General features: G+C 30.6%; 1 protein-coding gene across 2 annotated transcripts; it reads left to right on the top strand.

Annotated features, from left to right (window-relative positions):
• Positions 1-1,582: 1,582 nt before the first annotated feature.
• On the top strand, positions 1,583-23,049 carry LOC139481180 (uncharacterized). Of its 2 annotated transcripts, none has more exons than XM_071264334.1 (14): positions 1,583-1,674; positions 4,577-4,728; positions 7,628-7,703; positions 8,742-8,853; positions 9,504-9,651; positions 10,070-10,387; positions 11,633-11,863; positions 12,654-12,796; positions 13,147-13,215; positions 13,722-13,823; positions 14,199-14,282; positions 15,153-15,367; positions 16,142-16,614; positions 17,141-23,049. In XM_071264334.1, the coding sequence occupies exons 2-14, from the start codon at positions 4,588-4,590 to the stop codon at positions 17,234-17,236; spliced, it is 2,208 nt and encodes a 735-aa protein (XP_071120435.1). In that variant the 5' UTR covers positions 1,583-1,674; positions 4,577-4,587; the 3' UTR covers positions 17,237-23,049. The 2 variants fall into 2 exon arrangements, with proteins under 2 accessions (XP_071120435.1, XP_071120436.1); XM_071264335.1 differs by lacking the exon at positions 1,583-1,674 and adding an exon at positions 1,733-1,847.
• Positions 23,050-25,140: the final 2,091 nt, after the last annotated feature.

Here is a 25,140-nt window from a genome sequence, read left to right as displayed (position 1 = left end):
TAAGAAGCTAAAATCTCGTTTCTATATACCAGACATTTATATATATAAGAACTAGTCACTTTCAGGACTTTTAAAGAATTACTATTAATGCAAAGGTGTCAGTATTCACCTCAGAAACTTACAAAACCTTTGAATAGACTTATTAGGAAGGGATATAATTACGATAATGTTGTCAAGTCATTAAAGATTGCATATTTTGGCGTTAATATTGAGTCACTGATAAGGTCTTTGCATCGGAACTAAACACATTTATTCTAAAAACAGTTGTTGGCATGACACGGGTTATGTTCTTCTCATATATATGTTATGATGGTATGATACTAAAACCCTAACGGGAAGGATTGTGCCTGATGTTCATATGATGAAATCATAATCTTTCAGTCAGTTTAATTGAAGTCTGAAGCTGGCATATGTCTGTTAACTGATCTTAACTGCTAGTAGTCTGTTGTTATTTATGTATTATTGTCATTTTGTTTATTTTCTTTGGTTACATCTTCTGACATCAGACTCGGACTTCTCTTGAAATGAATTTTAATGTGCGTATTGTTATGCGTTTACTTTTCTTCATTGGTTAGAGGTATAGGGGGAGGGTTGAGATCTCACAAACATGTTTAACCCCGCCGCATTTTTGCGCCTGTCCCAAGTCAAGAGCCTCTGGCCTTTGTTAGTCTTGTATTATTTTAATTTTAGTTTCTTGTGTACAATTTGGAAATTAGTATGGCGTTCATTATCACTGGACTAGTATATATTTGTTTAGGGGCCAGCTGAAGGACGCCTCCGGGTGCGGGAATTTCTCGCTACATTGAAGACCTGTTGGTGACCCTCTGCTGTTGTTTTTTTATTTGGTCGGGTTGTTGTCTCTTTGACACATTCCCCATTTCCATTCTCAATTTTAACTATTAATATTAATTTTAGCTGATTTTCACTACAACATGTAGGAAGTATATTTAATATAATATTTTTAAAGTTAATTCTGTACTCAGAGATTCTGTATAGTTGGAAGAAATTTCACATATCAGTAAAAAGTTATTTTCATCTCAGTCTACCTCACCTGATTTACATACATTACAAACTCGTTCATCGGTGTGTAATCCTAAATATCGCCCTTTTTTCAATAGCAAGATTGTGTGAGCTCAATCTTATTTTACACAGAATTAATCTATTATACATGTCATACATGTATACGGCAGTCTGAAAACATGAGCTCTGGTGAGCTCTTTAACAAGTGCTCTTTAATCGAGAAATTTACTTTAAAAAAACATGCAGTATCATGCAAATACTAATAAATAAAAATGAAAAAGCATGCAAAAATAATGAAAGCCAATCAATTTTATATGAGCCTCCGGCAGAGTCACTGAAAGCTCAACCCAGCAGAGACAACAACCGAATGATTAAGTCTGAAAAACGGCAAAAGTAACCATCAAGTAAGTGCCATACATTTTAAAAGATCAGTGCTTGGAAATTATACATAATAACATTAACAACCCCTATCTCGAAAATAACCCCTAAAAAATAACTATTACCCATAATCCGACTCGAACTTGAACTCGAACGTTAACTCGATAGTTTAGTACAATTACGTACGTGATTGGTAAATGATTGGTGACCTTTGTGTGACCTATCTCTTATTTATCAAATTGTTTGCAGTTGTCATGATTGTGTTCATCCAAATTTGTAAGTAGACTGAACAGACAAATATAAATTGAAGGGAGGAAAAGATAGGTTATTGATCACAGTAGGTCACGTGAGAATAAGTTAAGAATGCGCACTTTTACAAAACACAAAATTGCGCCATCGGCCATTATTTTCTACGACTGCAGACACATGTAAATAAACTGAAGAAAAAGGTAAACAATGATTTTAATTTTTTATCGCTAAAACAATACAAAAATGCGAAAAAAGATAAATAAATCTACTGAAAAGTTAAACATCGCAAAGATTGAGAGGAAGAATAGATTTTTTTTTTTGGTGACAAGTCGAAAACAATTTTTTTCTTTCAATTTTAGCATTATCTATTATTATATATAGTGGCAGCCCCGCCGCATTTTTGCGCCTGTCCCAAGTCAGGAGCCTCTGGCCTTTGTTAGTCTTGTATTATTTTAATTTTAGTTACTTGTGTACAATTTGGAAATTAGTATGGCGTTCATTATCACTGAACAGTATATATTTGTTTAGGGGCCAGCTGAAGGACGCCTACGGTTGCGGTAATTTCTCGCTACATTGAAGACCTGTTGGTGACCTTCTGCTGTTGTTTTTTCTATGGTCGGGTTGTTGTCTCTTTGGCACATTCCCCATTTCCATTCTCAATGTTATGATAAAGCAAAAATGGAATTCACATAGTTAAGTGTGTGGCTGCTGTTTTTTTTTTTTAAACTCATAATCAAGTTCAGAACAAAATTACAAGATTACAAAAGGAATGCAACACTAACAGAATACAGAAGGGCAATCAATGAACAAAGACAAATAAATAAGAAACATTGATCCTGAAAAATCAGGGCTACGTCGTAGGGAAAACAGGACTTGCTTATTGCAAGGCGCTTGCCGTGAACACAATTTGATATGGAGACAAGCGTTTGGCTTTGAAATTTCCTACATGAAGCATTTGCCTCAATGTAGTGGGTCTCATTGGGGTCTAAGCGTGACGCTGGATTGCCGATTTTTTATAAGCGTGACACGTGAAAGTCAAATTATTCTGTCGGGAAAACGGGAAATGAGGTCTAGCGGGACCCGGGAAATGACAAAAAAAATGAGAATTGCTTACGTACATAGTGTAAGCGGGATACGGGAATCTGACAAAACAGTAAGCGGGATCCGGGATCGGAACCCCCCAATGAGACTCCTAATGTAGTTACGGCCCTGTTAAAATAAAAGTGAGGTAAGGTTTCCTGAGACAATATACTTCAAGTTAAATGAAAACAATTTTCAGACATTTCAAGTATATTTAAATAATATTTATACTTTTATTATTTGAAAAAAATGGGAAGTGTTTCCTGATTTTTTTTGGGGAAAAAAATGAATTTATGAAGAATCTGGTGCCATCTGATACTTTCGATTAGACCTGCTGAGTAATTTATTTTCAATACATTGCAAGTCAGGTATTAAATTTATTTTCAAACTGCCATAGAACAAACCATTTATTTTTGTGATTATCCAGGCTGAGTTATTTATCTTCAAAATCCTCCAGGCCCTCCCCCCCCCCCCCACCCCCCCTCTGTGAAATTCTATCTGGGTAGTCAAACTATTGAATAGTTATTAAAAATATTTAATCTTAACAAATACTATGAAATAGAAATAGTGTATTTGAATTAAAGCTAAATTGTTAAAAAAAAATGTATTTTAATGGGAAATAATTTCACATATTGTCATTGAAAATAATATCCTGAAATATTCAAGTAAAAATCATTCTTTTAAAAATGAAATTATCATTAAACATATAAAGGAAAACCAGAAGTAATTTCAAAGATCATAATTGTTAAATAATATCATGATTAATTTAATACATATAAGATAAGGTAAGTAGGTAAAAGTGAGTTGTTTTCAGATCTCAGTACAAATATAAAATAAAAAGTAAAGGTAGAAATATAGTTGCGTTACTACTGTAAACAGTATTATGGAAGAATTTGTGTATGATTATATTTTAACTTTATTTTATAGTTTTGTCAGGGGACAAAGATTTATTTGTTGATAATATGGATGAATCATAACAATATATTGGAACAAACACAATTTCAACAGCTGGATAGTATTTTCCTGTGAAATATTATCTGTCATATTAAATCATGTTTTAAGTCATCTTTTTATATAAATGAATATAAAAAATAAGATTCAATGAAATATATCACTATAAAATAGATGCTGGAATATAATATTAATATCTTTAAAATAAAAATTGCTCAAAATTACCTCCCTTTGATTGATAAATTATGCAAATTTGTTCTACCTTTTTGAAACATTTATAATCATAGGTATATATTGATTGCGAGTAACTAACATAGTAGTTAATGGGACTCTATTTCACAAGGTTCTGTGAAATATGGAACGGGTAATATATACCGGTACATACTATCCACATAACACAGATAGATTTTCACTCCTCTGGAAAAAATTTAACTGTGAAATACCATGTCTGGAAAAAAATTACTGGGACAAATTATCCCAAGGATAAAATTTGATTTTGGCACTTTCATTGTAAGCACCAAAAAAAAACAAAATAAAACTACAATCAAAATAACCGAATTTATGGTACATGTATACAAAAATCAAAATTTCTTATCGTAGTTATTGATCTAAAATGTCAAATTTTTTAAATTTTTTTTTATTATCTTAAAACTTTAAATAGATAAAGAGATACTATTGGAGCAAAAATATTAAGCAAGACAAGATGTATTAAAAAGCAACACAGTTCAAATGTCAGACCATTCCTTATTGGAGCTATTGCCCTTAAACATGTTAGATGAAGATTTTAACAATTTTTTCAGGTTTTACCTATCAGTAATATCTTTAAATCATATAATGATACAAACTTAAAAACCAAATTTTGGTTTATTTACATGTACCCCGTATGTATTTATTGTAGTTTTGAACTAGATGCGAAGAGAATCATTACCAATGCGTGTTAGAAGACGTCAATCTGACGCCAAATGGAGGGCCAGTGTTGCTACTTGCTATGAAACACTTAAACATGTTATACCAGATTGTGATAAAATATCAAAAAGAAAAATTTCAAAGGTAAGATTTTAATTGATAAACTATAGATCACAGTACAGCCTTCAACAATGAGCAAAACTTGTACAGCAAAGTAAGCTTTAATAGGCTATGAAGGGAGAAATGTAAAACAATTAAATGAGAAACAAACTGCCTAATTTATGAACAAAACAATACATGAAAAACAAATGTGATATACAGCAACAAATGACAACCACTGAATTACATGCGCCTGACTAAGATGGACAGGCACATACAGAATGAGACGAGGTTAGACATGTTTACTATTGTCAAAACCTCCCCCTAACTTGGGACAGTGGTGTGCAATCATGTCCAAGATATACCCAGATGTCGATATTGTTGATATCAGCAATGTTGACACGAAATCAGTGTTTCATTTAAACATCCATGACACACAAAGACATACCAGTGGCGGATCCAGGGGGAGGGTTCTGGGGGTTGGAACCCCCCCTTTTTTTGGACGATCAATGCATTTGAATGGGGACATATAGTTGGAAACCCCCCCCTTTTAAAATGGCTGGATCCTCCCCTGCATACTCAGATGTCGATATCGTCGATATTGACAATGTCGACACGATATCAAATCAATATCGATTTTTGCTTAAAACATAAATGAAAAACCAAGACATACCAGATGTCGATATTTCGGAGGCAGGGTAACAGTAGATTTTATAAATGGACATTGGGATGGAGTGTACAGAAAAATACCTGATTTGGAGTATAACTTGAGGAGTATAGGGACGCTAAGGAGAATAAGGAAAATATCTTGTGCCCTTCAAAAAAACAGAAAACAGTTTAAGTGTATAGTTTAGAGAGGTAGAGAACTTATAACAAACATTATCATTTGTATATTGATTTTGAATTTATATTTTAATCACTATATATATATATATATATATATATATGATCAAGATTATGAATGCTGAACACGAAATAAAACTATTTGATTGAAAAACAGAAAATGTAAATCTGTTACTGAATTGATTATTTAATTGATTATTTAATACATTATGTAAAAATTGGTTTAGAAAAGCAAGTGAATTTAACAAAAATTCTGATTTTGAATCAATGTTGTTGAAACTGACACTTGTTTTAAATGAATACAATTTATGAAAGTTAGAAATAAAAAAAAATAAAAAACACATTACAAGGGAGTATTTAAATGTCGATATCGTATTCGTTATATACCTCATGGTGTAACTGTATACGGCAGATTTTACAGTATTGTGTTCTGTCTCCTACTTTCATGTTGCTAACGTGACTGAGACAAAAATGAGTAACGTTAGCGACATTTGGACATGTTACATGAGCAACAACATCTTTAAAAGTTAAAATGTATGCACACAGTAATGTTTAATATATGCCTGGAGTAATAAAATTGTACAGTCTGGTTTAGAATTTCTAAATATACAGAATGTCATTTGCAGGTGTACTTTATATCAAATGAATACACAAGAAACCAATTCGTAATAGTAACATTAGCAACATCTACTATCATGACATTACGTTTTGTTGCGAACGTCTTTTTGATGGACGGAATACATTTAAGGTCCTCTTGTAACGATATTACATACAACTTACCTTCTTTGCTTCCCCATCATGTGAAGGAACTGACTCCGAATCTATTTCTGCAAAGGGCGATACTGTAACTCCTATACAGGAGAGTTACAGATCTAAATATATGTTGCTCACGTGACACTGATTTGGACGGAAACGTCAAGCAGTAACGTTCGCAAAAAATAAAACAGCCAATGATATTGATTCCTCAAGTCCTTTGACCCCTTTACGTCATCCAAATTTAATATGATTGCTATTTTCAATTATTTATAAAACCCGGGATAAAAATAACTACAATGGGCTGTTTGAGAACCAACAAGAAAATTGCGATCGTGACATACCACAATGGACGGAAAAGACGTGACGTTAGCAACAATATTATTAAATTACCTTTTTTAGCCTTTACCAATACAAATCTGCCTTAAAGTTATGATTAAAACACAAAAGAAGACTTTTTATTAAAATATAAGTCCATGTTATTAGGCTCCACTTATAAATAATACTTCAAAATTCCACTCCAAATAAGCTGGATGTCAGTAAAGTAGGTCATGATGTCTATTCCATGTCCAATATTTTGAAATTGAAAACCCTCTAATTCTAACAAAAAACACAAACACAGAGTAATTTTTATTTTTATTTACTCAGAAAGACACATTTTATTCAATAACATAATGCATTACTACATTACACAGTCTGTTTCACAGTTTCAGCAATTGCTTTTTTGATGGATACAAAAAAACAATATTTCCTTCTTATTGTAAAATCTGCCATAACTTTAAAACTAACCATAAAAATCAGTTTTAAAAAGGTTCAACTGATCAGATTAATACAAAAAAAAACCAAATAAACATTATTTACTGAAGCACTAACGAAATTATTGGTCTTCTTTTCTCTACTTGACAATGTATGGCAATTATTATACAAGTTCTTTAAAGCCTTCAGTGTCAAGTTGGAGTACATTTTTCTTACTCTTAGACAACTTTAAGTGAATGTTGCTTATAAATGTTGTGCTGCTAGCAGAGAATCAATAAAAATTGATGTTTACATCCTTGAAATTACCTACTGTGGTTTCATAATTAATATTCGTTGGATACCAATTTTCGTGGATTTCGTGGTATCCCGGGAACCACAAATTCAAATGTCCAACAAATAACAAATCTGGTATAGGAATTTATGCAGACTTTTCAAAAACCATGAAATCAAATATCCACGAAAATTAGTACCCACCTAAATGAATGAATCCACAGTAACATTAGATTAAAAAAAAAAACAGATTTGAAATATTAAATTGATAGACAGACAAAATAAAATCTGAACTTTAATTGTTTACTCTTTATATTTACAGGCCTTGATTTTGCAGGAAACAGAGAAGCACATAAATAATTTAGAAAATGTTCTTTCAGACATACTATCTGACAAAGGTAATCTTCATGAATAAAAATGAAATTAATCCCTTCTTTGATTTATGATTTTCTGATGAATTATGTATTCTTGCAAATGATTGCATATGATACTATCAGATACATACTGAAGTTTTAATACAGAAATGCAATTCATTTGTTGTGCATTTTCTTTTAAGATATATTCATATAATTTTCAACCTGGTGATAATCTTTTATTTTTACAAATATTGAACATTTTTTGGTGAATTGAAAATTGAGAAGGGGAGATAATTCAGCTAATTTATTTATTAGCATGTACCTGCACTGTAAATTTATCTAGTTTGTGCTGAAGAGAAAACAAAGTCCAGTTACCACATGGTAATGGACTTAAATTATAACTTATATATTTGCTGTTTCCAATGCATTTTGTATAAAGGCCTTTGTCTCATGTTTTATTTTATTTTAAAAATATTATTTGTCTACTAGCTCTTCCATGTATACAAGATAGAAAAGTTTTGCCCCCCACATATTGTTGGTCTACCTTACATACACATTTCCAGTTTACATAAGATTAAAGTGAGATTGGGGTGATAAGGCAAAAAAGACATGTTTTGGTCCTATATATAGGGTCAACTGTAGAATAGAACTTGTTGTTCATGTTATGATTTCAACTGGACTGTTACTAGTATTATATAGGATAACACATGCATTTCCTGTTATCTACATGAAGTGTGCAATTCATCATATTTAGGGACAAGGGACAAAATGCTGATGGTTAAAGTGGATTTGATAGAATCTGTCTTAATTTTTTTTTAAAATAAATTGTTACAGTTACAACTGATATATTGATGAAATTTTTTTTAAGAAATTGTCATTAAACATTAGGGTTTAGAATCTGTTAGAAACCCTGTACACACAACCTTTTTTTGTTAACCTACTCATAATTCTCCTTAAAACTAGCAATAACATTTCTTTGTAATGACAAAATTCATTTACATTGTTTTAACTGTTTGCAAATAATTTGTTTTATTATAAAAAGCAAAAGGGTAGATAACTGAACATGTATATCTTTTCCAGCTCGGTCTAGAGGTAAAGTTGTTTTATATCAGACAGAACAGGGACTTGTAGAAGCTAACATGGCTGATGTTCAACAAGACTTAGTCTTAAAACAGCAGAATATGTATCTACAGTAGGTTTTCTCTTTAAAACTTTTGTTTTTGTTTTGTTTATTAAACTTTTTGAAGAATCTTTAGGCCAAATAAAAAAGTATTTGTGATTCCATGCAGTAACATCTGGAAAAAAGTTATGTTTTTTCTTTTTATTTTATGGTGGTTTTTTTTCATTTAGTCTATGGGAGCAACATTGTGACTTTAACAGTGCTTAATCAAAAATGACAAAAATATCTTTAGGGTTTGCTGTTTTTTAGACAAAATAGTAGGGTAACTGGAACCACACATATTTTTATTTGGCCTTACATCAACTTCTATATATCAGTTCACCCTATTTAAGTTCTACAATTTGAATAATTCTGAATTTAAAATAAGAATATGTTTAACCTTTGTTTTCAACCTTCCTTCCATACACATGTAAGTTATACGAAGTAATCATTTTCTAACAGTTTCACTTTATCATTAGCAAATATACTAAGACTTTCCTTTAATAAAAACTTTTCATTTCTTTAAATGACATTTAATGAAAGGATTCTAATACACTGAATATGTGTTGAACATACTACTAATATTTCTAATATCAAAATAAAAATTGCCATTATATGCTATCAAGTTTCATGAACAAATTGTCAGAATACATTTTTTTTAATGATGTACATGTATTTTATAGCAATTTTGGACAAAGAAAGAGAAGTAACATTCCATCGGATATAGAAACAGGGATAATTAACCTCAGATCCACATACTGTCCTCTGACTGTTTTACCTACTGAATGTCTACAACAACAAGTTGTTCCAAGTACACCTAATGATGAACCAGTAAGAACTCAAATATTGTCAGTGGGGCATATAGGGTATATGCCCACCTTCAATCTATAAAAACGATCTGTTTTTGGCATAAAATTGTCCAATCAAAACTTTATGTTCAGATTTATTTGGTTTTTTTTTTTTCGATTTAACACAAACAATTATGCTATTTTGAATCTATTACGAAAGCCTTAATTTGTTTATACTTCTGAAAATTACCAATATTGGACTCTATTGTTAATATAAAACTAATAAATTCTGTTCCTACTAATATTTAAATGTAAGCAAGATGCTTAAATTTTGCTCCAGTTTTACATATGCAAGAAAATTGGTTTGTTTGGTTTATTAATTCTTACAAAAATTAATTTAAAGCTTTACTTACGGGTTTAGATATAAACAATTTCAGTATATGTATGTGTATTATTTTTAGAATAACAGGCAGTTAGAAGAGAACAGAGAAAATATATTTATACCAGGCTTTAATCCTATTGTAAAACCCACAGAAAGAGTACATCTAACACATTTTCCATTCGAACATCTCCAGACTGTTCCTCAACAGGTCTCATTGCTGAAAACTCCAGTAAAATCGAAGTCAAGAACAGATCATGCTTCATCATGTGTTAAGAACTTTGAATACCATGCCCCAGGGGAAGTAACTCCAAATAAAGCTTATTCTTACTTGTCTAGGACACCAAAGAATAGTCACAAACGTCAACATTACAAAACACCAGGGAGAATTTCAACAAAGGTAAATTTTACCTTTTAGAACAGCAATATAATTCTGAATTAACAATAAACATATGTGTATTTATTGAGAGTCACACACCAATGGTCTGGAAATTTTCACTTACAATTTCTGTCATTTTTCAGCTTTTCTAGCTGATTTTTGGAATTTTTGTCTGAATTTAAAACATGAAATCCCACATGTGTGAATGATTTTTTATAGCCTGAACAACATTTAGATTTGGTTCCTGTTTTTATCCAAAAAAATAAAGAATAATATCTGTTATGCAACAATTTAAAAGTAAACTAATTCATTTTGAATTACTTCAAATTTCATTCTCCTTATGAATTTGTCATGTGATTTTGAGAAAAAGAAATATAAACTGAAAATTGTTTGTTGATTATAGATTTTAAATGTTTTTAAAATCATCACCATGATATAGCCTTTTTGTACTAATGTAGCATAAAATCAATCAATAATTTAAATTTATAGTGCAGGTTTATTCTGATGTAAAAATTGCAGTAAATGACCAATATTTTCTTTAACAGTGCCATTTGGCATGAGATGAGGGTATGGATGGGGGGGGGGGGGGGGGGGGGGGGGGGGTTCTGTTATTCTGTAAACATTTAATTTTCACCCCATTTTTCTCTAATCTTTAAAAAATTAACCCCTTTTTTCTCTAATCTTCCAAAAATCAACCCTTTTATTCTCTAATCTTCTATTTTTTGGCTCATTATTCTCTAATCTTCATTTTTTAAGGGCATTATTCTTTAATCATTTAACCCCATCCAAACCCTCATGAGATAATTACATACTATATTATTTTACTTGTATTTGTTAAAATAGGGGACACTTATATGCATGCTTAGTGCATGTTAAACAAACGCATGTCCCCTCCCTTCCCCCCAACAGTAACAAAAAATTGTGTAAGAAAAAGAAAGAAAACTTTTTACTTTCTAACCAAATTGGTGATAGCCATTGCTTAAAGTTTATCCATAAATAATTAATCTGATCAATATATAATCATGTAAGTTGTCACCATGGGTAGCAATTAGGACTATGAAAACTAAAAATTTCAGGTTCTCACTCTGACAAAACTAAGAATTTAACAATAACTTGATTGAAAATAAAAAAAAAATCAGTTACCCGGTATATGCGCTTTTAACTGCTCAAAAACTGTCAAATATTATTGTATAAAAACCTTTGACATATACAAAGATTAAGATATATCCCTTTTAAATATAAAGTACTATTATTTCTTTTATTCAGTTGAAACCTGAAACTTGCAGTAGATTTACTCCAGTCAAACATCCAGGAGAACTGGATCATGGTACACCTCAACAGCTTCCAAGTGTACCCACTGGTTTTACTCCCATAAAACTACCTACAGAGTTTGGTACACCAAGTCAGTTTTCAGATGTCCCATTAGGGTATACTCCCATCAAAATGTCAGTGGATTCCATGTTACCTGAATCACCATTCACATCTATTTGTATGAAGGTATATCAAATGTAAAAAAAAACTAACATTATTACTTATAGTACAGGGGCTGCTCTTGTTCCAAAAAAGTTTAAGCCAAAAAATAAAAAAAATATATTTAGCTCTTAATTTTTCTCTAAAATAGGGTATTGATGTGTACCTATTAATCCTGCGCTATAACTGGCTATAACATTGGCTCTAAAATGTTCACTAGTTGTTTTGAATTTTTTGCTTAAATCTCCTGCATCCTGAAAGGCATCTGACATTAATAATAATGGGTTGTGGTGTTCGAACAATTTTTTCACACAATAAAGCATTTATTTTCCTATTTTGTGTGTTTTTCTTTCGATCTTATTTTGTCATAAATTTTCATATCATTATAGCTATTAGATATTAAAATTTATCTCTAGAAAGTAAGGGCACATGTTAACATCAACAACAAAATAAGGAAAATAGTGATTAATAGATTATCAATATTCCAAACACTAGGCCTCATCTCAGGGCTGTCACCCTTTGATCAGATTATTGATGAGAAATACCCTCTTGTTTGAAAAACCAAAGATTTTCTATGAAATTTAACAAAAATTGTATGGAAGGGGTTCTTCATAGGAAAAGTGACTTCCCTATTCATTTGATTTTGGAATAGCCGTAAATTAGCCTTTTTAATAAGTTACTGATTAATAGAGGAGATGTGGAAATTAAGAAACTCAAAATGTTCAATTTATCAGATATGGTAGAATTGTGTGATATATTTAATTTGAAAAGATGGGATTAACAAATATTTTAATCTTTAAACATTTATTTATTTTAGTCTTTAAGTCCTGATAGTAAGGAACGTCTTGACCATGAGTATGCCTGGTCAGAGCAGATGGGATTGACCAGTTTGTTATGTGACGAGACAATTGATCACATGGATCTTGGTGATGAAGATGATTTAGCCGAGAAAAATTCTAGGTAATTGTACATTATGTTTAAAAGAAACTTGATTGTCATTTAAAATAATTTTAAAGTTCCATTCTAGGTAAAATCTACATACACCTTGATATATTGGATATTAGAATGCAAGTTCTTAATTATTATTGAGATACTTTGCTGGTCGCATTATTCAAATTTATCAAAACCTCACAATAATATCTGAATTAACAGTATTCATTTATTTATGAACAGTGTCTGAATTTGAACTCGATAGGTAGCTTTAGACCAGTGGATAAAAAAAATGAAATGGTATAATTTTTACATTTTCTACATCATTGTATTTTCTACATTTCTACATTTCTTTATACTTAGCTTTTCAAATTTTTTAGGACACCTCAAAACAGTATTAAACCAAAGGAGCAAAGACATAAAATAGCTGAGAAAGGCAAGAAGTTCAGGTAATGGTTTGAAATTGTTTTATATACACACTGTATATAGAGTAAAATAAAGAGCAGATGAATATTTTTACATGTGTTTTGTTTAGTTTGGTTGCTGTCTTTATGATGAATAACCACCTCAACTTTTGTGACCTTCGTTGCTGTAGGCAGAAGCAGGTCTGTTAACTGACTGACCCCGTCCGTCTGACTGAATGTAAACTTGTTGCATAGTTTTCTTGGCTTTTATGAAAGGGAATGAATTAATATATAGTCTTCAGCTTTATAATATTCAGTTGTAGCTAGAAAGCAATTTTTACATCAGATATCAATCCAATTCCTGCTTTTAAAATTGAGAAAGTAAAATAGAATCTAGCTAGAAACATATTTTGGTCTCTTGTGGACAGATGTCTCATTGGCAATCATACCACATCTTCTTTTACATATATATCAATCTCTAAGGGTTGTGAATTGATTATCAGAAATATTGTAAATTAAATGCAAATTAAATGAGTATTGAAAAATTTCAGGTCATTGTCAAGTTCATCAAGTGGAGGTAACTCTGTCCAGACAAGCCACTCTGGAGGAAAAGGTAGAAATACAGAGGCTAAATGTAGAAGGCAATTAGAAAAGTAAGTTTTGATATTTTAGAAAAACAAGTTGATCTACAAATTTTTGTTTCTGACAGAAAACTATTTTTCTTTGATATAGGTTTTGAAAATTGGAATAAAGTCAATAAATTGAAAACGGTTCTGCTTTATATTTCAATTCTATTTATAACAATTTTTTATTTATTTTCGAATATTTCAATCAACAGTATAAGAATATGTTACAAATAAGATTTATATTATCTATATACTTTGCAGGTAGGGATAAAAAATATTGCTACTTTTCTTTAAAAGTGAATTATAAAAAAAAATAAGTTAAACATACATTTTGTTTTTGCATTTGTTAGCTAAGAATTATAAATGTCAGATCACTGTATAGTTGTTTTCTCCTTTTTTCAGGTGCTTTACAGCAGAAAAAGACAGTCTGCCAGTCATTACAGGGGTTTTTGATAATACTGATACAAATTGCCTAGATTTTGATGGGTATGTCTCTTTTCCATTTTCTTTTTCTTTCAAAAACACTGAACTTAGAACTTTGATTTTGTAATCAGGGGAGATAACTCTGCAGTAAAAAATCTACCAAAGGAATGTTGAGCCATTTAGGTATAGAAAACATAATTTGGAAAGAAATATTTCCTCATATGTCTAATCCAATAATTCAATGTGTTACCAATTACATAAGTCATATAAACCATTAAATGTTGCCTAATAAACTTTATTTCTATTTTCATACAGGAAACTGTTTTTTTGGTTTTCTAATGGACATATTTATTGTGGTTACTTATTTTTGTGGTCTCTTGATTTAGTGGTTTAACACATTTAACTGAAAGAAAATCGATAGAAAATATGTATTTTGTTGAACCTTTGAAAGTCATGTTTTACACCAAACACAATCCATGAAATACACAAAAAACAATGAAGAAAATTCAATTTAGAGGACTTTAAAAAAAATTAAATCCAAACAACAAAAACTTTCCTTGAGCATTTTTAAAAATTGTAAATTCAGTAATGTTTGTGATGATTTAGCAAAAATTCTGACAGGAAAATAAAAATCTCATTGAATATTGGAAAGCATTAGTATGTGGTATTTCCTATAATCGCAATGATGAATTTCATTTTTGCTAATTGTTCAAGCAATATTTTTCAATTACAGTATATCAAATGGACAAACTGCAAAAAATGAATAAATAGAAAATGAATTTTGTTTTTGTTTAAACTGCTAATCTACCTTAAGGAATGGCATTCATAGATATATAAGTTAAAATATTGAAGATTGCACACACCTAAAAATAAGACGGGTCAACATGGCTACTTTGTGTACATAAATATATGATATTTTTCGCTTCTTTTCAGATATTTCCTGTTCTATCAATTTGTAGCAGGTGATAAGGAGGAGACATTAAAGGGTGAAATGGCAAGTGAGGTATCACAGATGTGGAAGGAAATGCCTGAAGACACAAAAGATACATTTATTGCCATGGCAGCATTAGAAGGGTCACAGTCAGACTCTAGTCACCTTAGTGATGACCTTATAGAACTTGATGTCAAACCTTTTGATAAAGATAATGGTAAAAAATATCACTATATTGAAAGCATGTAAGCTGAGAATAATTCATTCTAGATTACCAGACCAGCACATAAAATATCACTTTATTCAAAGCATGTAGGCTCTTATTCATTCTACTGGATATGAGGCACTGTGTAGCAAAAGATAATAGGAATCATAGAAAAAAAACTTCCCAGTACATCAGACCACATCAACCACCAACACCAAACTCTTCCAACAAAACTGATAAAATGTAGAATGGAAATGGGTAACATGTCAAGACCTTTTATAGCTGACTATGCAGTATGGGCTTTGCTCATTGTTGAAGGCCATACAGTGACATATAGTTGTTGATTTCTGTGTCATTTGGTCTCTTGCGAAGAGTTATCTCATTGGCAATCATACCACATCTTCTTTTTTATTTAAACAACAAAAGTGCTTGAGAAACACGACTTTACAATCTTCTTCTTTGACGATACTACTGTTGATTCATTTATTAATTATGGATACCAATTTTCATGGATTCAGATAATATTAGTATTTTCATGGATACTTGATTCAGGGTCTTAATGAATACTCCATTCAAGTCTATAGAATTTTTATTGTGTTTCGAACACTTGTTATACTCATCCACCAATACCATGATACTCTAAAAATAATTCTAAATTTACAGTTACTGGTGACATTGTGAAGGTGTATGTAGTTCAAGACATTTTTGATAACAGTCATAACCCAACAGTGCTATGATATACCATGAATTATTATTTATTCTCCTTGAAAACTCTTTCTATTTCAGATGATGTTCACCACACATTCCACAATGATGTGCACCACATATTCCACAATGAAGAAGTTAGAGCCAATCAAGTTATGTTTTCCGTCAAACAAGAACCACAAATTCTCCTTCCACAAAGACCTATTCCCAAATCTTATCATTTCCTTTTACCAGAACATAATGTGCAAGAAGTTCCTCGTGGAAGAGTTGTCTTACCCAAGTTATGTGAGCAGATATTAGTTCCTGAGATTTTGGAGCAGGTAACTGTTCCAGATACCTCAGAAGCAGCAGTTGTTCCAGAATTCACAATGAACAAACCATATTATACTTTGAGTAAACCAGTTATGCAAATGCCTGAAATGGATCACATGATAGGACAAAATGTTGAGGTTTCTGCAGAGATGGGAGATTTTCAGATGGTACCAGAAAGCCAGTTATGTCACTTTGACAGGTCAAGAGCTAATGACCTTGGGTTCATTTCATTATCAAATGAGGTAAAAATTGCAGAAGAATTTAAGATTTCATTTATATGGCTAGCCTTAAAGCAGGAGGTGCACTAAGGGCTCTTTGTTGGTCTAAAAAATATGGCATATATTTTAAAAGTTTTGCACTTTTTCGTGTGCATTAAGTTTCAAGTTAATGTGACCATGTCATGGTAAACTACCTAAATAAAACTGGGTTTAACATGATTCAGGGCAAATGAAAAGACTGATACAGACCATTGTCATCATGTCATAAAAAATACTAAATAGCCAATAACAGTGTCCTTTTGGATGTGAAAGCACATTTATATAACATCTTACTTGATATAACCATGATAAAAAGTACTGTGACTTGACATCTCTTGATTTTTGTTAAAATTGGTTGTACATTTAATAGTACAAGAATTATATTATTTTAATAAAAGTCGGATGACTGATACATTGGCCTCTGATACTTAATTCCTTGGGACATATTGATCATGTATACATCACACAAGTATTTTATGTTGATTACATCAAACTTACATTATTGTTACAGAACAGTATGAATGAAGAGTTCCAACATGTGTTTAGTCCACAGATCACAACAGAAGATCTGACAGAATGGAAAGGACAGATAGTGCCATTAGTTTAAAGTCATTGGTTTATAGAAATGTTTGAATTGTATGGAATAAGTTGTACAATATTATGATATGCTAAGTGCTTAGTGCCGTTATCTTGAAGTGATAAATTTATAGAAATTTGAATATAAAACGTACTCTATCATTATATGCTAAGTGGTACAATAAATTGTGCTATAATACACTACCATGCATATTTTAAAAAACCTTGATTATCTCCCTTCATTAGTGGTATATAAACTGTTCAAAGTAGGTCATAAAATCATGAATACTTATTAAACTTGTTAAAGGTTGTGAATTTGTCAAATTTTCTCATAAGGGTTGAAAAATATTTTTTTTGTAAATGGGAGACGGGTAGGGGTTCAGAGGTATAGTAAAAACAAATATATATACTATTAATATCACTTTGAAAATCAATCTTACCAAACGATATCTCAAAATGTCAATCCTTTAACCATGAATTACACATCATTTCAAGTGCTTCATTATAAATCTTTCCACTGAAGTTTCATTCACAGACATGGCCAATATGAAAAAAGACAAGATAACACAAAATTTATTAATGATGAGAAAAATAAAATTATAATTATGAAAAATTGCTTTTTTTTTGTATTTAAAGGACTTATAGATTGTGATAGGATTATTTTGTAGGCTATACTATATTGATCAGAGTTATGATATTAATGTGAAGATTTTTGTCTGAATATGTTGTATTTTATGAAGTAAATGATCATGCAAAAATCCACTGTGGATGTTGATTTTATCAAAACTTTATTTGTTACCTGTTGTATCAAGTTGATGTGGTAGTTTGTTTGTTGATACTAGTTTTATAAAACATCTGAAATTATTCTTGTAAATGACCATTTGTTAGAGATATTATCAGGTTTAAATTTAAGATGCTTTAAAACTGAAGAAGACCTTTAGAAGGATTACGAAAAGTTGGAATATGTTTTCATTATAAAGAAGTGGACAGATAAATCCATGCTAGAATGCTAAGGAAATATGTTTGAAATTAAGTTTTTGTAAAGGGAGACTATCACTATCCCTATGTCGAGCTTTCTGCAACAAAAGTTGCAGGCTCAACAAAAATTAATTCTAGAAATTTTTGGCTCCTCAGAGGTGTACATCCTTAAGTTAAGATATCCAATAGAAGTACTAATGTATCTTAGGACATTAAGAACAATCAGTCCTTTTGGAACAAATACTTGCTGAAGTGGTTTTATGCATAACAGCCCTGCCCTTACCAAAAAGTGCTAACATGTTGCACATAAGTTGCACATAAGATGCTCACGTTAGAAACTAACATGATTGCACACGAGTTTTTTAACATGCAAATTAGGTGAGCATTTTGTGAGCAAAAAAATTGCACATATGAAACTAACCTAATTTGCATGTTAAAAAACTCACATGCAACTGCTCATATGAGCTTTTCACATGTGCATTTTATTAGATTGCTCATATGAGCAGTTGCTCACATGTTGCACACGTGAATATTATAGTTGACCAAAACAAAATGGCTGCTTTAAAAAAGGAATATTTTTCAAATTTAAATGAAAATCTTAAATAATTCAGTTGAAAATAAAATAACTGATACATCATGTTAAAAGAGTTATTCTTTAATTATTGTCAGTTAATTATGATTTTCATATCATTTTTTTTTTTATTTAAACAATAATCATGATCATGACTAAAAACATAACATTACATTATAAAACTAATAGAGGGACTTGCAAGTTTAGTACACAATGAATGTCTTTGATTAATAAGTACTGTATTTCAAAAAGTTTAAAAAGGAAAAATCTTTATACATGTAGTACTTATTTTGAAGCAACCTGTATATATATTCCCATAAAGGACTTTAAATTGTAATATATTTCAAAATCTGACACAAAAATGAAAATAATGAAATAGAAATGATAACTTACAAATAATTAACCACAGCCACACTGGTTTTATCAGATTTCAACAATGCCTTTCTTCAAATAGCACAATATAGGACTTAACATTTTCCATATCCATCTATCTCCATTTATTGCATGCTTTTCATGAATTTGAATTTACAGGAAGTACATGACTGGGCATGTCATTTTGAAAAAGCTCATATGAGCAATGATGTAGGTTAGTTTTGAATGGTTAGAAGAATGGAAAAACTTTTCAAAGTACAAAACTAACATAAAACTAACATGGATGATAAAAGCTCACCTGAGGTTTGAATTTCACATGTGAGCATTATGTTAGATTTTTGTGGGCACATATGAACTACCAAACTGCACATATGAGCAACCTAATTTGCATACAATTCTTACTTGCATCTCATGTGCTTCACATGTGAAACTTATGTGCTTTTGTTAGCAATTTCTGTACGGGGGTTGCTTATAAGACTGAAACCTCTTATCTTACCTTCTCCTTTTAATTGTTCATGAAATAAAGTATTTTGTTAAGTATTCTTTAAACAACTTGTATGTAAATAGTGAATCTTAGACTGTATAGAATTTGAAATTGTAAAATATATGAAATTGAGTATATTTTTTTATAGTTGAGAAAAGGAAGACATTACCCTAAGTTTTAAGAATGATAAAAAAATGTATATTTTATGATAGAATTGAAGTTTACCCTGCATAAATTGGGTGTTTTACAAAAAGCATGCTATTAAAGAAGAGTATACTATATCATTAGAACTGTGATTTTCTAAATATTGGTCCATTTAAAAACATATCAGCTTCTGATAAACTGATATTAAAGCTTCCAACTCTACAGAATTATGTTTTAAAATTAGGATGAAAAAATATAGAATATAGATTAATTTCTATTATTTATCATTTTTATAGATGTTAAATGTTATATTAAACAATTAAATGAATTATATTTAGCTTTTTATTCTCTGAATAACTGTTTTTTTAAAAAGCTTAGAAAATTTAACATTTACATCTCAATCAAGATATTATGGTCCATGGACACAGTTATCTGCCTTTGGTTTGTTATCTACAAAAAAAGTCCCTAATGTAAAAAGTCTATAACTTGCAAATTTTTTTAATGCACTTTCCAAATTTATTCTTGATATTTCATGCATGAAATATTAATTAAGGGGATGAAATTACATTTTAAAAATGTAGGTGCTGAATCCTTATGTTAAGCAGTGATTAACAGGTTTGGTCTAGTTAAAAAAGTAAAAAGTTAGTATGTCTGAAACTGTCAAACTGAATTTTAGACCCCCTTAACGCGTAATTGTCAATATTCTGAGTTAGAGCTGTTAGACTTTACACCATAATTTAATATTATTTGTCCCAATAGTAGTACATTTCACTGTAAAAATATTTTTGAGATAGAGCAGGTGCGACTATTTTACATTTGTAATTCAAATTTATTGTCGAAAAGAAATGCACTATAAAATAACTGTGTTCTCAGGCCTTATAAGGGAAAAACAAGCCAATTAAGACACAACTATAGGCGACCAAGATATTTTTTGGAATCAAAGATAAGGCAAGCTAATATTGTATAAATGTAATATAGAAAAAAATAAGGGTTTTATTTAATTTTTGATAAAGTTCAAAGAAGGCTTTGTTTGTATATAGATTTTGATATGGGGAGCTTTGGTAAAAATTGATGGTTATATATGTTTTTTGTCTTTGACTTTCACAGTTTAGGCTGACTCTGACTTTTACCATATATTTGCGTTGGTATTACTTAGGTCTCAAATAGAAAGAAAATAGAACTAGAATCTACTTAAATTTTGGTAAATAACATTTCATGAGCTATTGAAAAATGGGTGTTATGGGGCAAAATATTTTCCCTGTAACATAGGGGAAAAAACATAATATCTGACAAAAAGTCTTAAGTACATCCTTAAAATATGATAACAGGAATTACAAAAATTATAGAGGTAACATATCAATTTTTTATTTTTTCATTATTTATATGGAGAAGATTCCAAGAATACTTGTTTTTAAATTGCATAAGAAATATTGATAAAGAAACAGAGGTTGACTGAAATGAACTTGATCAGTGTAATCTACAGACTTGTAGATAATGGCAGATTCCCGGGTGAGAAGATGTTTTTGTAGAATGGCATTGTTTGAAGAAAAGCAGGCTATTGTTTGTTGTTATATCTGTTTGATACTAGATTGATTTTGATAGAAATTGTTGGTATAGTTAAGTGTGAAATTATTTTTCCAAGTAATTCAGGATGAAATGGTTGAAATTTTAGTACTGTTAGGTGTATTTGATTTTGAGATTCCATTATGAATGAAATAATATAGCACAAAATGATTCTCTTTGAATCATTTGTGTCACCCACTTTGCCAACTTCGTGTATCAATAATTTTATTGTTGTGCACTTATAATTTAAGTACCATTGTATGATTGTACTCAAAATAGCAACCCGTGTATGTATCTTATAAGCTGTATTGCTTTTTGAATTACAGCCGATTCCATTGAGTGTGTAGGCAAAGATACTATCTTTGGTTAGTTTGCTTGCAAGCTGAACAGTGAAGTCATTATTAGGTTAGGTTAACTACCCTCCTTTAAGAGTAGACTAGTCCAACTAGTCTTTAGGACTAGGCTACTTAAAAAAAGGGTAGTATACCTTATCTAATTATGACTTCATGGTTCAGCTAGGAAGCAAGCTAACCAAAGATATTACCTTTGCCTACACACTCAATGGAATCAGCTGTAAGTATTATTATTGTAAACATTTTCTATGTTAAAGATATTAGCTCACTGAAAATTTGGAAATTATTGCATGCATATATTATTGCTATTTTTGAAGAATGAACAGAAATGAGAGTTAAGGGAGTTCGCTTCTCAGTTTCAAAGTAATTAACTTTTCAACACACTAGTTTATATAGATAGGGAATTAATAAAGGAATCCAAAGAGCAAAAAAAATATATAGGTCACCGTGCTTGTTTTCGAGATATAAGCCATTGAAATTTTGGCGGGAAAATATTCTCTCTTGACTTTTCATAGCTTTATCATTGACAGGTTGAAGTTCTCAAAAACTGAGAAAAAGTAATTAAAATTTTATAAGACTTTTACAGATGGCATATCATTATACATGTAAAAGATTTACAAAAAGAAATTTTTCAAGGCATTCAAATGGGTAAAACCAGAGGATTCCGAAAATCTGACAAAAAATCCAAAACGCGACAAGCCAGCTTCCTTAAATTATTGCAATTTTAGAAAAAGCTACATATAGATATCAGAATGTGATTTCTTTATTTTGCAATACTTAAGGAGAAGCATTATTTACACTATTGAAAACCTTGCTATAATTTCTAAATTTACAGTATGTAGTTTCAAATTACTTATTTCATAGAAATACATGATCATGTATGAAATATATTGTTTGCTGTCAAAGTATTATGTGAAATAGAATCAATTCATATGCAAATTTTGTATATTTATATGTTAATAATGATGTACTTTCTTCTTTTGCTATACATAAACATGTATGTATTTTCTCTCCTGTTACACAGTTACTGTGGCTGGGCTGTATTTTGAAATAACAATCTAAACATCATCACTGTTCAATAGCTAATTCATTCATTTTTATATTTTGTAATTCAGATTTATGAATACAAGTCTAAAGGTACAGTTCATTGTTATATATTTCTAACAAGTACATCTCAAGTCAAAATTTGAATAAAAAACTTATTTTTTCCTGTATTATTTGGATGATAATGAATGTTATTGATAATCAACAGGATTGTTTTTATTGTTAAGTTTGTTGTCTCGGCACTATATTAGCCAGTTATATTTTGTTAAATATTTGCATCCAAGAAAATGCATTTGTTATTGAGTTATATTTGAAATAAACATTGTTATGATTTAGACAGTATTTGTTTGTTGTATTTTGAAGTTGGTGCATGTTTGTGACGGAGTTTCTTATTCTTGCCACTGTCTAACTTTCAAGCCATGTCATCTTGTGCATTATCAGTTGAATTCTTTTTTGAGTATATATTACATGAAATATTCATGAAGGATTTCAAATAAAGCTGCATAAATGAAATTGCTAAAAGGTTGGCTGAAAATGAAACTATTATCTGCAAAATAAGTTGGTTTACAATACAATGTATACCCTTGATATTGTGAGTGGGATATAAAAAAGAAAAAATGCAATAAGTAGTAGTCTGATATTTGTAAACTCATCCTTTTCACAAATGTTTCATTTAGATATAAGAAGATGTGGTATGAGTTCCAATGAGATAAAAGTAAAACCATTATAGATCAAAGTATGGCCTTCAACAGGGAGCTGTGGCTCACACCAAACAGCAAGCTATATATTTAGTCTTCATTTTGGTATATATTAGGGAACTACTGGAAATTCAATTTTTTTGGGGCTTCTATTTAATGGAATGATTTAATATAAGGTCTTCAGCTTCAGTATGATTATGTTGAGTTGCAGAGAGTAAGCAAGTTTTACATGCAGCAACCCAGGTTCCAGACGTGGTATTATACATTGTACAGTTAATGAGTGACCTTGACCTGTTCACCCAAAAACCCATAGACATCTTAACATTCCCTATTTCAAGTATATCATCAATGTCTATGGATCTTTAAATAAGAAAGGACAACTGAAGCTACCATCAAGAAGTATGTTTTAAAAATAACTTCTATTTTTAGTAGCAGTGATCTTGATATACCGATGCTAAAATAATCAGTTTCTACCCATCTGTATTAGTTTCATTTGTATCAAACTGAAGTATAAACCAGCTGAATTTTTTTTTCTTTCTATTTTCTCTTAGAAAATTTGACCTGTTAACCCCAAATCATTGAGCTATTAAGTGAGCTCAAAGAACCTTCTGGAATCTTTGTTCCAAAAAATACTATGTAACATAAGTGACCTTTAAATCTAAAGGTTTATGTCCCTATCCTTTACCATCCATCTGTACAAGTTATATTTCAAGCACGCAGGGGAAACTACTATCTGAAAACATTTTTTACAAGTTTTCATTTAGTAACAGTAATCTTGTCCTCATCCTGAAAATCAATAGGCCTCTTCAACTTCGATTTATCTTTCATCTGTTTACATTTCATTCTATTTAAGCAATGCATTCTCAAGCTTTTATCCAGAATCCATATGTTTTGGATCCACAGCCATATAGTGACTATATCTGCTTGAGAAACTTTCAGGGAATTAAAGGAACACAACTTCACAAAATTTGATGTCCAATCCATGATTAATTCCCTGAACTGAATTGAGTAGGGGTTCCATCAACCATCTTCTCTAAAGTAATTTTCAAATGATGCTAGAAAAATAACACTCAAGACGTGTATCTTCAGGCTTTTAGTGTTGCTTTCTTACAGACACTTTCTTTATTTATAACCTATAGATATAAGAAGATGTGGTATGACTGTCAATGAGAAAACTCTCCATCCAAGATTCAATTTTTAAAGTAAACCATTATAGATCAAAGTAAAACCTTCAACACTGAGCCTTTGCTCACACCAAACAGCAAGCTATAAAGGGCCCCAAAAAATGACTAGTGTAAATAGTGTAAAACCATTTGAACTGGGAAACCAAGTCTAATTTATACTACAAGAGTGCACATGCTGAAATTTCTCGCTTTCTTTACTAATCATTGATTTTATGTTGAGTTTTATTACAACTGCCACACAAACTTAACATAAACCAAGAAAACATTGACCAATGAACCATGAAAATGAGGTCAAATTTAGATGAACCATGGCAGGCAAACGTGTATCAATTCATCCATACAACAAATATAGTTGACCTATTGCTTATAGTTTCAGAAAAACAGACCAAAACAAGAACATACAGTCTGATCAATGAATTGTAAAAATTAGGCCAAGGTCAAATAAAACCTGCACAACTGACATATAGATCATAAAATATTTCCATACACCAAATATAGTTGACCTATTTCATATAGTATCAGAAAAAAAGACCAAAACTCTAAA

The sequence above is a fragment of the Mytilus edulis genome, chromosome 7, assembly GCF_963676685.1.
Source record: "Mytilus edulis chromosome 7, xbMytEdul2.2, whole genome shotgun sequence".
NCBI classification, from domain to species: Eukaryota; Metazoa; Mollusca; class Bivalvia; order Mytilida; family Mytilidae; genus Mytilus; species Mytilus edulis.
Note: the sequence above shows the minus strand (reverse complement) of the source record. Positions and strands in the feature narration are given on the sequence as shown.

Excerpts from the sequence above, each read along its gene's own strand:
- LOC139481180 (XM_071264334.1), top strand. The coding sequence starts at position 4,588 with ATGCGAAGAGAATCATTACCAATGCGTGTTAGAAGACGTCAATCTGAC. Across the intron at positions 8,854-9,503 it reads CAGCAGAATATGTATCTACA|CAATTTTGGACAAAGAAAGA; the intron begins GTAGGTTTTCTC and ends TGTATTTTATAG. Across the intron at positions 16,615-17,140 it reads TCATTTCATTATCAAATGAG|AACAGTATGAATGAAGAGTT; the intron begins GTAAAAATTGCA and ends TTATTGTTACAG.